The 15,072-nt window shown below is 43.7% G+C and overlaps 1 protein-coding gene across 1 annotated transcript in view; it reads left to right on the top strand.

The window, feature by feature from the left end:
* TNIK (TRAF2 and NCK interacting kinase) overlaps positions 1–13,238 on the top strand; it is a 181,373-nt gene extending 168,135 nt beyond the window's left edge. Inside the window, exons 26-31 of the mRNA XM_015412943.1 lie at positions 982–1,116; positions 7,275–7,375; positions 9,521–9,670; positions 10,845–11,004; positions 12,199–12,338; positions 12,557–13,238. Coding sequence (XP_015268429.1) covers positions 982–1,116; positions 7,275–7,375; positions 9,521–9,670; positions 10,845–11,004; positions 12,199–12,338; positions 12,557–12,640 — 770 coding nt within the window. The 3' untranslated portion in view covers positions 12,641–13,238. The remainder of the gene's footprint in view (positions 1–981; positions 1,117–7,274; positions 7,376–9,520; positions 9,671–10,844; positions 11,005–12,198; positions 12,339–12,556) is intronic.
* Positions 13,239–15,072: the final 1,834 nt, after the last annotated feature.

Here is a 15,072-nt window from a genome sequence, read left to right as displayed (position 1 = left end):
CCATTCTCATCATTACACAAATCAGGCAAATGTTAGCACATCTTTAGCTTTTGTATGTTTTTGCGTATTTGAAGCCTCTTTTCCCCATACCTGAGATTGAGTTGTTGTCGCAGTCTCTGCTGTTATTCCCCCTTTGTTTTATGTTCTGGGTCAGACATGGTGCTTCTCCCTATGGGGGGGGGGGTCCATTACTTAAGTTCTGCAACCCACACACAGGAAGCCCGGCCACGTGGACAGAACAATTCTTACATGCAGAGGGGTCTTACTTTCTCACCTACTTGGGGTTTAGGACTCCTTAACCATGCTGATTTTTCTTGCTTAGAAAAGTTAAATTTATAGGCATTCATATTTACACAGTGACATTATGGTTTTATATTCTCTGTTGTTTTCATCCAGTAGAGCAGATCATGTCTCATACATTTGCAGGCATCCAGCCAGCATACAGCGCACAGCAAAGCATCATGAACCCATTGGCTGCATTCGGATCACAGCACACCTCTTGTGCCCACACACTGTGAGCTGGAAGCTTCCTGGGTATGGAAGCCTTCAGACATGCCCCAGTTAGCCAGGTGTCAATCTGACCAGGCTCAGACGGCTTAGCAAATAGAAGTTATGTGCCGCTGGTTTGCTTCATAAATCAAGATGCTTTCTGTTGCACTCCATGTTTAAGGAGAAAAAGGAAAGGAGTGCGCAAGCCCTGCAGTATGCTGTGTTCTTTGCCCATCACGAACAAACGGATTTGTCATGGCGTCTTGCTCCAGCCACCCAGAAACCATCTTCAGTCACATGAATACAGTTCAGATTCAAGGTTAGCACTTGAATCAGTTCCAAAGTTAGACGACAGAGCAGAACATCAGGCAACCGAGCAGCGTTCGGACCAGAGTGAATAGCACGAGAAACTCCAGGCAGCAACATTGGCAACCATAATTGGTGGATTGTCTCTCCGTGGGTTAAAAAAAATTCACATTCTTGTTTCGACAGGAAAGAAGAACAAACTACGAGTGTATTACCTTTCGTGGTTAAGGAACAGGATATTGCACAATGATCCAGAGGTGGAAAAGAAGCAAGGCTGGATCACCGTTGGGGACCTGGAGGGCTGCATACATTATAAAGTTGGTAAGAGCAAAACCAGAAGCACAAATAGCATTATCAGGTCACTGTATTATTAAAGCTTATTAATTGAATGGCCACACCTGCCACTCAGCAGCCACTTAGGAGCATGGATACCTCCGTCCTGATTCTGATCCTTGGTAGTCCTAATGGCAGACAACAATCAACCGAGGTAACAAAGTCCCAAAACAGTGATTCTGTGGACCCCATCCTGGATTTTTGCCCAGGGCCCCAGAATCACTAAGAATCACTCCTGGCCGCAATCCTATATCACACATGTGCAAGCAAGCTCAAAAAAACTGTCCTTATGCCTAGACAGCGACATTCAGAGGTGTGAAGAACCTCAGTTCCACCGTTAGGGAAATTATTTAGATTCTGCTGACTTAGCCATGCTGATCCAGGCAACTGTGACCTCCAAAATAGATTAATGCAACACCACTGCATGAGGCTGCCTTTGATGATGGCTCAAAAAACCACAATTGTACAAAATTAGTGTCCCTTTTTTGGCACCATCAATTTAAAGTTTATAACTTCAGTGCTCCATTGGCTGCGCTGGTGACTTACTTGCTTCCAGGCCCGATGCAAAGTGCTGGTTATTGCCTTTGAAGCTGTCCATGTCCTGGTACTTTCATGCCTATCGCACTGCCTGACCCTTCTCCCTAGTGGGGACTCAAAAGCATTTTATTTCACATAATTTTTTGTGGAGGGGGAAGTAAATGTTGAGAAGAGCTGTCAAGGACTATTTGAACCAAGGTGCCTGTTTTCCCTTTTCACAGAAGCACCAATTTCTGAAAGAGGAACTCCTACAAATCTGTCTTTTGATTCAGGCAATAGTACAACATTTAATCTGGCAGGCAAAAAAAATGGCAATATCTGTGAATAGTCGAGGATTTTAAATACGCTAGAAGGGTTACTGGAGATTCTAATCCATTATAGGAAAGAGAACACCCCCTTCTTGTTCGCAGATTAGTATTTTTAAAATCTAACTGTAATGATTCCTTTTTTAACCTGCACCAGCCCTACTTTATAATTCTTGATCTATATATATGAAAGAAAGCCCCCTCACCGTAAACTCAATGCCCAGGCCAAACCGCTGGACCTAGAGACACCAAATTCGGGGAGAGCACTCCCACCGTGGAGTAGGTCCTCGCTAAGAAGGGATTTTTAGAAATTCGATCCCTAAGTGGGTCAAAGGGGGGGAAATGTGCTCCTCCCATTGATTCCTATGCGGCTGCCAGGCAGCTCTCTCCCTGCACCCCCCACTCTCTGATTGGTCAGCTGCAGAGCTCAGAGGTAAAAAACCCAACAGTTATGGGGGAATGCAGACAGCTAATGACAGTTGAGGAAATCGGGAGTGGCCAACAAGCACCTGTGAGGTTCAGTATTGCTGCTGGCCCAGCCTTTCCAATGGCTTCCAACACACTCCCCCCACCTCCTACACCTAACAGGTGGTTGTCTGTTGGGTGCAGCCCCGCCTCCACAGTGGCTTCTAATACTCCTCCCCCTCCTACACTGGACAGGCAGCTGCCTGTCAGATGTAGGAGAGGAGGTGGGATGGCTTCCAACACACTCCCCCCACCTCCTACACCTAACAGGTGGTTGTCTGTCAGGTACAGCCCCACCTCCACCGTGGCTTCTAATACTCCTCCCCCCTCCCCCTCCTACACAGGACAGAGAGCCTGCCCCAGCAGTAATGCCTTAGTGATCCTGCCAACTCTGCCTCCACCATGGCTTCTAATACTCTTCCCCCCTCCTACACTGGACAGGCAGCTGCCTGTCAGGTGTAGGAGAGGAGGTGGGATGCTTACAGCTGCTGGGGAGGTTTGCTCAGCAGGATTCCCTTAGCACTGCTGCTGGCCCAGCCTCCCCTATGTCTTTAAATACAATCCCCCCCAACACCAGACAGGCTGGTGTCTGTCAGGTGTAGGAGCAGGGCCAGGGTATGAATGTTTATGGGGAGATTGTAAAGGACATTTCTAGGAGCCATTTCGATGCGTGCCTCCCTCGTGAACCTGAAGAAACGTCCACCACATCACCACTCCCTCACACCTACTCCCCCTCACACCTCTCACCTCTTACTGCTCCCAAGAAAGCTCCTGGCAAACGTCGAGCCAGATACACCAACGCTACAAGGAGGAGGCAACTTAGGAATGTGGCAAAGACATTTGTACATAGTACTCCTGCAGTGCACTGAGCTGCACAGGCCAAGTACCAGCAAGATCACCCTGAGGTGCTCAGAACAACACAGTCTCCATCAATGTTCCCTTTAAGCTGTGGAGTCTTGTGAGCAAAACTTCTACTTTGTGAGCTACTGGCATTAAAATTGTGAGCAAGCGATTTGGCTACTGCATAAATTAGTTTGCTCTGGAGCCCTCCTTCCTGGGCTAAGACAAAAAATGTGTGAGCCGGAGACTAAAAAACTGTGAGCTAGCTCACACTAACTCAGCTTACAGGGAACAGTGGTCTCCATATGAGCAAAACAATCCAGGAACACAAGTAGAGAGGCCATCACTTTCATGGAAAGGTAGCAGGAGTTGACTTAACAGAGGACTGCTTCTTAAATGGACAGTTCTATGTGGCCTGCTCCAGAGTGAGCTCATCAAGCAGCCTGGTGATCCTAGCACCTGAGGGCAGAACCACCAGTGTGGTCTAGTGAGAGGCCCTTCAGTAGAGAGAAAAAAATGTACGTATGTCTCACTTCATTTCTTACACTACAATCTTCTCCGTTAGAATTCCTACAACAAATGTCACATTTCAAATTTCACATCGTCAGTATTATAACTGGATTTACGGAACTTAAATACCGTAACGAACCACGGGTAGCAGGCTAGTAGATAATAAAAAAATCAGAAAGCCCTAGCTTTTCCAGTCTTTGATCAACCAACCTCTTCCAGTCACTCTGAAAGGAATCTCCTCATAGTCTGAGGAGGAGCTTAGAACTATAATTAAACAGAATCTTAATCCTGACTCTAAATGTGCCTAAACAAACTGCTGACTCCAATGAAGGAACGGCAAATTCTTGCCAAATAGCTATACCCAATACACATTTAGCAATCTGGTTATTCTTCCTCAAGAGTTTTAACAGAAAGGAATCAATATCCTCTGAAATATTTTCTGCCCAGACTGCAGTACCATAAAGTATCATTTAGTTGATTTTCCCAAAAAGGTCCTAATGGCTGGCAGATAATACCTTCCTGCATGAAAAAGTGATAAAGGATTTAGATAAGGTAATGTAATTAAAAAATAAATTGAAATTGTGCTTTCCAGGGGAAATCCTGGGAGAATGGCAGTCCTAGATATCTAAATCCAGTCACTTGTTAAATATTAATATTTGCTAACTCTCTGTTCTCTTTTTATTCAACTGGGTGCCCATTGAAAAAACAACTATTTTTAGATTTTTCTCCATTTAGAATTAATCCTTAATCTACACAGTAAAAACCCAAACTGCCTAGTTTACACTTCAGACCTACAGACATTTGGAATAATAATGCCATACCATCCATATAAATAGAACTGAAAAGTCTTCTTGGTTAAGAATGGGTGCGTGACAAATGAGTCCTGAAACAGCTTTGACAATATCATTTATATACAAATTGAATAAACCCGGAGATAAGAGAGACTCTTGCTGAACACCTTGAAAGGTAGGAATAGAGTCCGTGGTTTGGCCTTCCAAACAACATCTATTTTTAACTTCAGTACCCTGATATAAGGAGCTGCGGTGGCTCAAGTGGTTAAGACGCTGAACCGCAGGCTGTGGAAGGTCGGTAGTTCAGCAGTTCAAGACCCGGGTGCCGCATGACGGAGTGAGCTCCCGTCTCTAGTTCCAGCTCCTGCCAACCTAGCAGTTCGAAAGCAAGAAATTGCAAGTAGATAAATAGGGACCACTTCGGTGGGAAGGTAACAGCGTTCCGTGTGCGCCTTGGTGTTTAGTCATGCCGGCCACATGACCACGGAAACGTCTTCGGACAGCGCTGGCTCTTTGGCTTTGAAACGGAGATGAGCACCGCAACCCTAGAGTCGGACTCGACTGGCTTTCGAGCAAGGGAACCTTTACCTTTACTTTTTTACCCTGATGTAACATAATCAGTAGCCATAACAGACTCCTACTAATCATAGTTTCCTTCAGTTTTTAAAAGCCACAGCTTAGTTCTAGAAATACTGCAGTGGCCGAACACAAATCTATAAAGGCTACATATCAGTGATTATTTACAGAAGAAGTATACTTCTCTATCAAGTGAGATAAAACCAGATAATGGCCAACTGCAGATGATCTTTGGCGGACTCCAGCTTGTTCCTCCCTGAGCTACTGGAGCCGCCCTGAGCTACTGGATAGGGCGTGGTATAAATCCCTAAATAAATAAATAAAATAAAAAGATTACTGATTCTTCCATCTGTTCTGTGGATTTCTATTCATAACTGTATTGTCTTGATTTTATTCAACTCCTGTTTTAACTGTTTTACATCACTATGTTAGCTGCCCTGAGCCTGCCTTGGCAGGGAGGGCAGGATATAAGTTAATTAAATAAATAAATAATAAACTAAAATAAGCTTTATAATTTTTAGAGTGACAGATAATCCTGTGGATCCTGTCTATTCCCTTTCTTCTTAAAAACAGGAACCGTCAGAGCTTTCTTCCAGATAGAGTGGATACACCCTGAGTTATTTATCATAGAGAATAATAAGGCCAGTATCCCAGCCCACCATTTTGGATTTGATTGTAGTAGGTCCATTTTAACTCCGTCCATACCTAGTGCCTTTCCCAGTTTCCTGTTCCTCATTAAATATTCAGTGGTCTTAATGGGCACTAACGACCCAAACTCCAGCTCTCCAGTCTCAATCAGATTTTCATATCGTACACGTACAGTATCATTGCCAGAATGTAAATAACTTTTAAAAAGTAAGGCACGTAGCTGGAGGAAACACTCTTAGAACTGCTCTGAACAACTCGGCAGAATTGGTTACTGTTTCCATCATAAATAGCAGGTAACAAGCTTCTCCCTTTCCTAGTCATAGCTGCCCTTTTTTTTTTTTTGGAAACCAGTTGTTTCCAGCTCTTTTTAGCCATCGTAAAATTGGTTAAAATATATTCTGATCTCCTGATTCTGAATTCCTCTCAATTTCCACAGGTGGATCATTCTTCCTTTACTTTAGCTGGCTAAAATAAGTTAAGTGGCAAACAGGTTTACGTAGGTGTGTGATCTGACTTAGAATATTGTAATAGATTGAAATATCATTCGCTGAAACGCATTCTTGTACAGAACAACACTTCGGGGATTGATTTAAATTGCAGCTTCTTGTTGCCTATATGAATAACCTTGGATATATCTCCTCATAGTCTGATAATATTTCAACAGGTAAATAATCACAAGTTATATATATTTTTATTTAAAGTTTTTTATTGAATGAATATGTCAGATCTGTCAGAAATTAAGAAAGTTAATTGACATAAATGCCATGAACGTAATGACACAAATACAACAAAATCTGTCTTCAGTAATATCTCAGTTATCACCCTGACCTGGGTAGCCCAGGCAAGCCGATCTCGTCAGATCTCAGAAGCTAAGCAGTGCTGACCCTGGCAAGTATTTGGATGGGAGACCTCCAGGGAATACCAGGGCTTGGAGGCAGAGACAGGCTATCGAGCCACTTCTCTGAACATCCTCCATGTCCCAGTAAGGAGTCACCAGAGGTTGCCATGACTTCCAGGCATGGGCATGCACACACAAACAAATCTCAGCTTTCAGTAGAAGCTAGCAAGTATTACCATGACACAACTGTTCATAATAAGGTTGAACACAGAGACAGAACTGTGAGGTTGCTTGCATTGTTTTTAAATTGTACATATAAGATTTAGTTTGGCTTTGATTTTCCTTAGATCAATATTTTAGCTCAGGATATAGCAATAAACGGAGCCACTTTTCCTGGAGGCCGGAGGTGGTATGGACAGGGGTTTCCATTCTCTTTGAATGGAATGAAAGAGATACAATTTTTTAAACTAAATAAATAAATAAAATTTGCTAGTTGGGATTTTGCCTATTCTTGGGAATAGCACTAATGCTTCAGCTATCAAAGTGATTTCTGCTACACTTCCTTGCAAGTAGGCAGTTCTCTTTTGCCTGAATAAATTTGGATGTCTTAAAAATCTAGTTTTATTTCATTTTTAGTGAAATATGAGAGAATCAAGTTCTTGGTGATTGCCTTAAAGAATGCTGTAGAGATATATGCTTGGGCTCCTAAACCATATCACAAGTTCATGGCATTTAAGGTATGTTTCATGTTACAAAAAGTCTTAGCATTATTCATGCATGTGTCTTTATCTCTTATAAGAAAGTTTACCATTAACATTCTGTTATCTACTCACCCTTATTCGTAGCATGTTTTCCTTGATGGTGGGAGATTTACCATTCCCCTCCACTGCTCTGCTGGGCAACGGGAGGAAAATGGCTAACAATATGGGGGGGGGGGCATGATCAGTGTCCCTGATGTGATGGTGCAACCCAGAAGTGACATCAGTACATCAGATTACATTCTAGTATTTGCCCTAAACTCTGTGGTTAAACTGTAGAGTCTTGTTCGAATGTCACAGCATCAGCCCTGGCACAATGATGTCACTTCCTGGTTGCACAGTGACATCATTGCAGCAGGGCAGGCAATTCCCCCCCCCCCCCCAGCACATATAAGTTCCTGCCTTCCACATCTCTTGCTGGTTGTCCTGACAACCCTCGGATGCCCAAGTGAGCAGGGCAGGCCAGGCCAGTCTCCGTCATGCTTCATGTCTAAACACACAAACGTTCAGCCAAACCAGGCCAAAGTGTAATTGTGTCACTCTTTCAGTTGCATTTAGGCATATTTGTGTGTGTGTGTGTGTGTTTCCCACAGTTTTTAAATATTTCACTGGACTTTAAAAGGAAAAAACCCCTAAAAATAAACTACTGATAATACCGATTTGCTGTTAAAAGTTCCCTTGTACACTTTTCCAGGTATGCCAGCTTTTAATTTTTCAAGCATTTCATAGTCCTGTTTATCTTCTGGCATACGTATTATTCTAATTTTTGGAAACCAATCCTGTGAGCTTTATTTTCTTTCTTTTGCCCTCCCACCATCACTCTCCACATGCCCCTTCAAAATCACTTACCCCTTTTCTGCAGTTTTATAATTTAGAGTATGAGTCCCCAGCCTTCCTGAGCTTGTGGGCCCCTTTGGAATTCTGACAAAGGTTGGTGGGCACAAAGTGGCCGCCACAAAATGGCTCCCACAAGGGACAAAGCCAGCCACAAAATGGCTGCTGCAGCTTACCTCCAGTCTAACTTGTACTGTGGTGGCAGCTGCTGATAAAGCAACATTTTTTTTTAAAAAAAAAATCTATATAGCCAGTCAGAACCCTTGCTGAGCAAAAGCTGCACTTGGCTCCAGGCACTTTCGAAAAACCTTTGGTGGGTGCCATGAAAGGTGTTGGCAGGTGCCACGGCAGCAATGGGCACCACGTTGGGGATTCCAGATTTACAGTATGTTCTGCTGACAGGTGCTGATGATAATGTAGCTATCTCATGCTTGGCTTTAGTGTGGATTACATGACTTCTCAACGAGATCGAAAAGACATTGTAGGAGTTAGGGCTGCCAGCCTCCAGGCGGGGTCTGGACATCTCCTGGAATCACAACTGCTCTTCAGACTACAGAGATCAGTATCACCTAAGAAAATGGCCGCTTTGGAGGATAGACTCTGTGACACTATATGCTACTGAGGTCCCTCTCCTCTCTAAACCCTGCCCTCCCCCAGGTTCTACCCTCAAATCTCCAGGAATTTCTCAATCCAGAACGGGCAACCATGGTAGGAATTTGGGGAATCTGTTAGCATCCCCTTCCCTCTCACCCAACTGAATCCGGTGATGACCCTTGCAACATGCCCATTTCTCTTGGAATGTGGCCACACGTGTGAGCTCCTTCTTGGCCATCATCTCACCTACTTCTGGTGCATCCAGTTTATCCAGGGATGGCATTGAGAATTTACAGTTTCCACAGGATCGGTTTTAAGTGGCCTCCTGAACTAACACGGAAATGATTCCTTCAGGGAGCTTCAGAAACAGCAGTAGAGGCTGGCTAGTCTACCTTTAAAGACAGGACCTGGGACTAATATCTCATCCATCCAACAGGTGTAGGGGATCTGTTGTCAGGAAACCTGCTACTTCAAAGGAAGAAGCCAGACATTCCTTCAGCACTTTGCATCCTTTTGTGTGATAAAGGGCTAAATTTCCTGTCTAAACATATTGAGATAATGAAAGGAATCTGATAAGAGAAAAGATAAGCACGTTCTTAAAAGGCATGGGGAAGCCCAAGTGTTTTCTACCGTAGCGTGCTATGGAATTAGGAAATCATTTGTGTACCACAAAATTGACTGAGTGGGTTTTAAAAGTCTTTTGCAGATCTCCAGCACAAACCATTGCTTGTTGATCTCACAGTAGAAGAAGGTCAGAGGTTAAAGGTCATCTTTGGGTCACACACTGGTTTCCATGTGATTGACGTGGATTCGGGGAACTCTTATGACATCTATATACCATCTCATGTGAGTCCAAGAATATGGTGATACTATGCAAACTGGATTATTGAGTATGACATGATGGGAAATGTAGACCGTTAGGTGGCATTTGCGAACTATTTGATCCAGGCCCTCCAGGAAGGATTTGTTTCAGATCCCATCGTCACAGGGAATTAATCTTCTCGGGGAATTTGTAAGTCTTTTCTAGAGCTGATCCACAGTTTTGAAATAGCCGTGCCACATTTCTCCAAGGTGTTTGCCTCTTCAGACTGTCCTAAACATTGGCGGTTCATCAGCCCTCCTAGACGCTGGAGTCATTATGAATGCTGTCATTCAACAGTTTTTCTTAGTTGGAGTGTGTATTTTATTATGAATCTTTCACTTTTTAGTATATTTTTGTACATAAACTGCTTTGCGCAAATTGATGTTCTAAACATTTCAAAAATGAATCCTCTCCTGCCCATCAATTTAATTAGGTACCCCCAAGTCCTAGTTTTATGGGAGAAACCAAAAAAAAAAATTTTGGCATAATTTTATAAATCTCTACCATGTCCGCTCCCCCCAGTTGTTGTGTTTTTGCCGTCAAATCACAGCTGACTTATGGTGACCCTGTAGGATTTTCAAGGGAAGAAACCAAGAAATGTGGTTTGCCAATGCCTTCCTCTGCATAGCAACCCTAGACTTCCTTGGTGGTCTCCCATCCAAGTACTAACCATGGCCAACCTTGCTTACCTTCTGAGATTTGACGAGATCAGGTTAGGATCATGTTCCCCCCTGAGTCTTTTTCCCCCCTTGATTGAAAAGTCCCAGACGCTTTAGCCTTTTCTTATAGCAACTATTAGCAATGTTAAACTGTATATTTTCAGTGATGCAGATGAGTGTTCTTAGGCTGTCTTTTTGCTAATCTCTTGCTCTGAATTATGATGCAGTGTTGCTCCTTTATAATAAAGGTTGCTGACCCCTTTACCAATTGCATCAGCCCTTATTTTGTTAGCAGGTTGGGTTCAGCCCTCACTTAGTATGGCCCAGAACATGGCAGGTGTGCCACAACCCCCAAAGTGCATGTTGTTCAGGACTAATTTAGGTATATTGGCCAGTATTAGTATGTATACCAAGGAGAGTTAACCACTTGTGAGTGAATTTTGATTTAATGCTGCTTGTATTTGTTCTTTTCCATGTATGTGTTCTCTTCCATATGCAGATTCAAGGCAATATCACACCTCATGCCATTGTTATTTTGCCGAAAACGGATGGAATGGAGATGCTTGTGTGCTATGAGGATGAAGGGGTCTATGTCAACACCTATGGGCGGATTACAAAGGATGTGGTGCTCCAGTGGGGAGAAATGCCCACCTCAGTGGGTATGTCAATCCTGCCTCTTCTCTTTAGCCATTCAGACTGAGGTGAGAAGTCTAAACTAAAATTATTTTCCCAGGTAATTTAATTTTATGTACTTCAGGTGATGGAACCTAGATTCTTTTCAGGAAGTCTTTAGCCTGTTCTTTGGGGCATTTCCACTGCACAGGGCAGCTCCCTTGAACGTATGTCTGTGGAGAAACGGCTGATGTTCTGGGTAGAAAGTTATGAGATAGACAGACAGACAAATGGACAGGTGGACATAGAGTAAATAATAAAGGTTCCCTTGCTCGAAAGCCAGTCGAATCCGACTCTAGGGTTGCGGTGCTCATCTCCGTTTCAAAGCCAAAGAGCCAGCGCTGTCCGAAGACATTTCCGTGGTAATGTGGCCGGCATGACACCAAGGCACACGGAATGCTGTTACCTTCCCACCGAAGTGGTACCTATTTATCTACTTGCAATTCCTTGCTTTCGAACTGCTAGGTTGGCAGGAGCTGGAACTAGAGACGGGAGCTCACTCCGTCATGCGGCACACTCGGGTCTCGAACTGCTGAACTACCGACCTTCCACAGCCTGCAGTTCAGCGTCTTAACCACTTGAGCCACCGCAGCTCCCTAGAGTAAATAATAATTCTTTATAAAAAGATTATACTTTTTTAATAAGAAGAAACTGTAAAATTTTGTGGTAACTGCGTGTGCTAACTTGGAGTGTAGGTTGGAGAAAGGGAGAACTGGCCATTTGAATTATAATTAATGGAGGAGCTAGCTTAGGGGTTGCCACCTCCCTTCGTCAGAGTAGTACTAAATAGAACAATAAGAAAGTTCCTTGCCTAACCAAATGTATCTTGCATATTCATACTGTCCTTTTTAAATATTTAATTCTTTAATAAAGTTTTTATATTGGATCCTTGTTCCCCATTGGTCTCAGTGCCTATCTCATGCCTAGTACAAACCAAATGACCACAAGCCAAATAAAAAGTGTGTTTTACCATTCTGGTTAAATGGCACTAGGAGGAAACAAGGTCATGTACAGAAATACACATGATCTCATTCTCCTCATTGTGGTAATGTGGCCAGTAAAATGAGAAATTAAAAAAGTAAACCCTGTGTTTCCCAACCACCGCCACAACAGATGGTTAAAAACTTGGCTTGTTCCAAACATTTCCCATAATAATATGTTGCCAATTTGTGTTTTGGCAGCATACATCCATTCCAATCAGATAATGGGCTGGGGTGAGAAAGCGATTGAGATCCGATCAGTGGAGACGGGGCATTTGGATGGCGTATTTATGCATAAGCGTGCTCAGCGGTTAAAGTTTCTATGTGAAAGAAATGACAAGGTAAGCCCGCTTTAAAAGCTTTACATGGACAGAGTCCATTCCCTCAACCATCTGAAGACTGCCAACAAGCAAATAATAATATAACCTGTTCTGAGTTGTTAAGATAAGAGCAATGGGATAATTAAACAAAATACACGAGAAAATAGGCAATCTTCGAAAAAATGACAAAGTTGATGATCATGCAATTAAATTAATTAGAATGCTTTCCTCACAAACAGGTATTTTTTGCATCGGTGCGATCTGGAGGAAGTAGCCAAGTTTTTTTCATGACCCTCAACAGAAATTCCATGATGAACTGGTAACACAAGAGCTCTCGGTGCTTACCTTACCTTGAGGCCAATGTTTTCAGTTTTAAAGGACATTGGAACCTGCGGACTAACACTTTAGAAGGCAGGCGAAGGAGACATTGTGGAACATGTTTGCTTCTTTCTGTGAACACAATCGCACTCACACAGGCACACTTCGAGAGTACAACACACCTTTACTGTTGTGGTTTAGAAGCGGAGGTTTGTTCAAGGTCACTGGAACGCGACACTGTACTGGGGCCGAAGTGGAGAAGCGTGTTTGCAAGAGGTTTAGCAGAGTAAATCTCTTGAGGTCTTCAGATTAAGCTGTGATAGAGTGGGTTATACAATTTTTTAAAATTTTACTTTTTCCCTTGTCCCTCCATTTGTAAGGATGGGGACAGAACTAAGTGTCGGAGTCTCTGTTTTTAATTTTGTCTGCCTGCTAGCACTGAATATATAGTATGTTGTAAGGTTACCAATTAAAACTGGTGAGAGACAGCACAATAAATGTACCGTTTTATCTCTGTGTTGGAGGCCCCAGCCATTGAGCTAGTTAATTTTTGTGATTATTATTTTATTTTTTTGCCTTTACCAACATTTCTCTGCGCTACTTTGCAACAAAAACAAAACAATCGAGGTTGACGGATTTCCAGTGAGAGAAATAGGATCCCCTCTCCCCTTTAGGGAAATAGATTCTAAATGGCTAAACGGCTAGCCTTAAGCTATAACTTTATCAGGGTACCTTTTTATCCCCTCGCCAACTTGTCAATCCCAACTTCCATATGAATCTTTATATAATGGTGTTCATTGAGAGATCCAGTAGTGCTATCCTTGGCTGTCATTCCCAAACGTTGGCCTTAGTATTACTTTGCCTTTCTTTAAGCTGTAACGCGAAAGGCGTTGGAACAAAACTGCAGGCAGAGAAAAATGGAGATATAAAAAGATTTCTGGAGACTGGCTAGCTAAAGAGTGTGCTGAACAATTTGATGAATGGGGCATCCGGCTTGGGATATATTGCACTGGGTCCAACCTGCTATGTATAGTTGCACTTGCTTGGAGGGGGTGGTTATCGTAGACACTATCTCCTCCCCCCCCTTTCTTGCAACTCCCATTGAACTTACCAGGAGCCGAAAGCATTTAAACGTTTGCAAAATGGGAGTCCCAAGTGGTAATGGATATTTGACCTCTTCTTTGGTGGGTTCCTCTTCAGTATATGGAGGGAAAGCTTACCCTTTGGCTCAAGGAGTACGAAAGGGGCACAGTACAAGAGGGAAATATAGCAGACTTCATTGGCCAAGAGGCTAATGCTTAGCATTGCTTTTCTGCTCCCGCCCTGGCCCCTTTTTGCTGCTCCTTTATATATAGCGGCCACCACTGTGTGTTCAGAAGTATGTATGTATTCAGTTGGGGTTATCCTGTGTCCTTGTATGCCCTGTTCAAACAATTTCCAATTCTAAGTATGTTATGTGCAGTGTTTCTTTTTCTGCTTTCTCCAAGCAGGGTTTCCCCTCCATCGGTCTGTAGATGTAACATAATGGGATCTGTGTTGCTGTTTTTAACCTACCTCATTTAGTTTTTGTTTTCAATTCGCTTTTTATCACTGTCCCCAGAGAGTTTGGCCAGTGTTTAAAGAGAACACTGTCTTTAAGCGGTCATTAGCAGTGGGGCAGTTTGGGCCTCTTTCAGTGGTCAGAAATGAAAACCCAGTTGCCTGCTTCCGACTTCCTGGTCCCATGATGCCACTCTTCTCATAGCAGGGGACTAGTTGACCCCACCATGAGCCGCAGCATGACAGCTTCTGGGACTAGGGCTGCCCGGGGGCTTGCAGCCCAGCTGGGCTCACTGACGGAGCCTCTTCAGATGGCAGCTGCAGTTTGTGCTGTTTTGTGGCTTCGTGTCCAACCCCCCCACAAAGATGCAGTCCTGGTGGCAGCTTTGTTCACTCCCAGAGGCACTCGTGCAGCGGGGGACTTCAGCTGCCCCAATGAGCCCTACAAGGCAGGCCTTTCTAAGAAGGCACCCACAGTTGCTAGGTGTACGTGCACACAGGACCTTTCTTGGCCACAACCTGCCTTGTATGTATGCTGGGTGAGAAAGGGGCCCATCGGTGTCACCCACCCCAACCCTACCTCACTGCATAGTGCCCCAACAGAAGCCGTATGCAGGACCAAACCGACTTCTAGGCGATCTGCACTGCAGAGCAGGAATCCAGTCCAGTGGGTGCCCCGCTACAGTGTAGTTACCAAAAAATGTGCCTGCCTTACATTTCATTTCCAGCTCCTCTAAAAACTTCCTCTGCCTAAAACATGTTGGCTTTGCGCAGCATGAAACATGGCAAAGGGAAACGGTGACCCTGTTTTCCGGTTGTTCTGGCGGGGGGGAAACTATTGCTGTTGTTTCAAGACTTTACAAGGGGCTCAGGCACGGAGCCATTAATTCAGGGCAGC

This window comes from Gekko japonicus, unplaced genomic scaffold (genome assembly GCF_001447785.1).
Source record: "Gekko japonicus isolate JY-2015 unplaced genomic scaffold, Gekko_japonicus_V1.1 scaffold1832, whole genome shotgun sequence".
Classification (NCBI taxonomy): domain Eukaryota; kingdom Metazoa; phylum Chordata; class Lepidosauria; order Squamata; family Gekkonidae; genus Gekko; species Gekko japonicus.
This window is presented reverse-complemented; position numbering and strand designations above follow the sequence as displayed.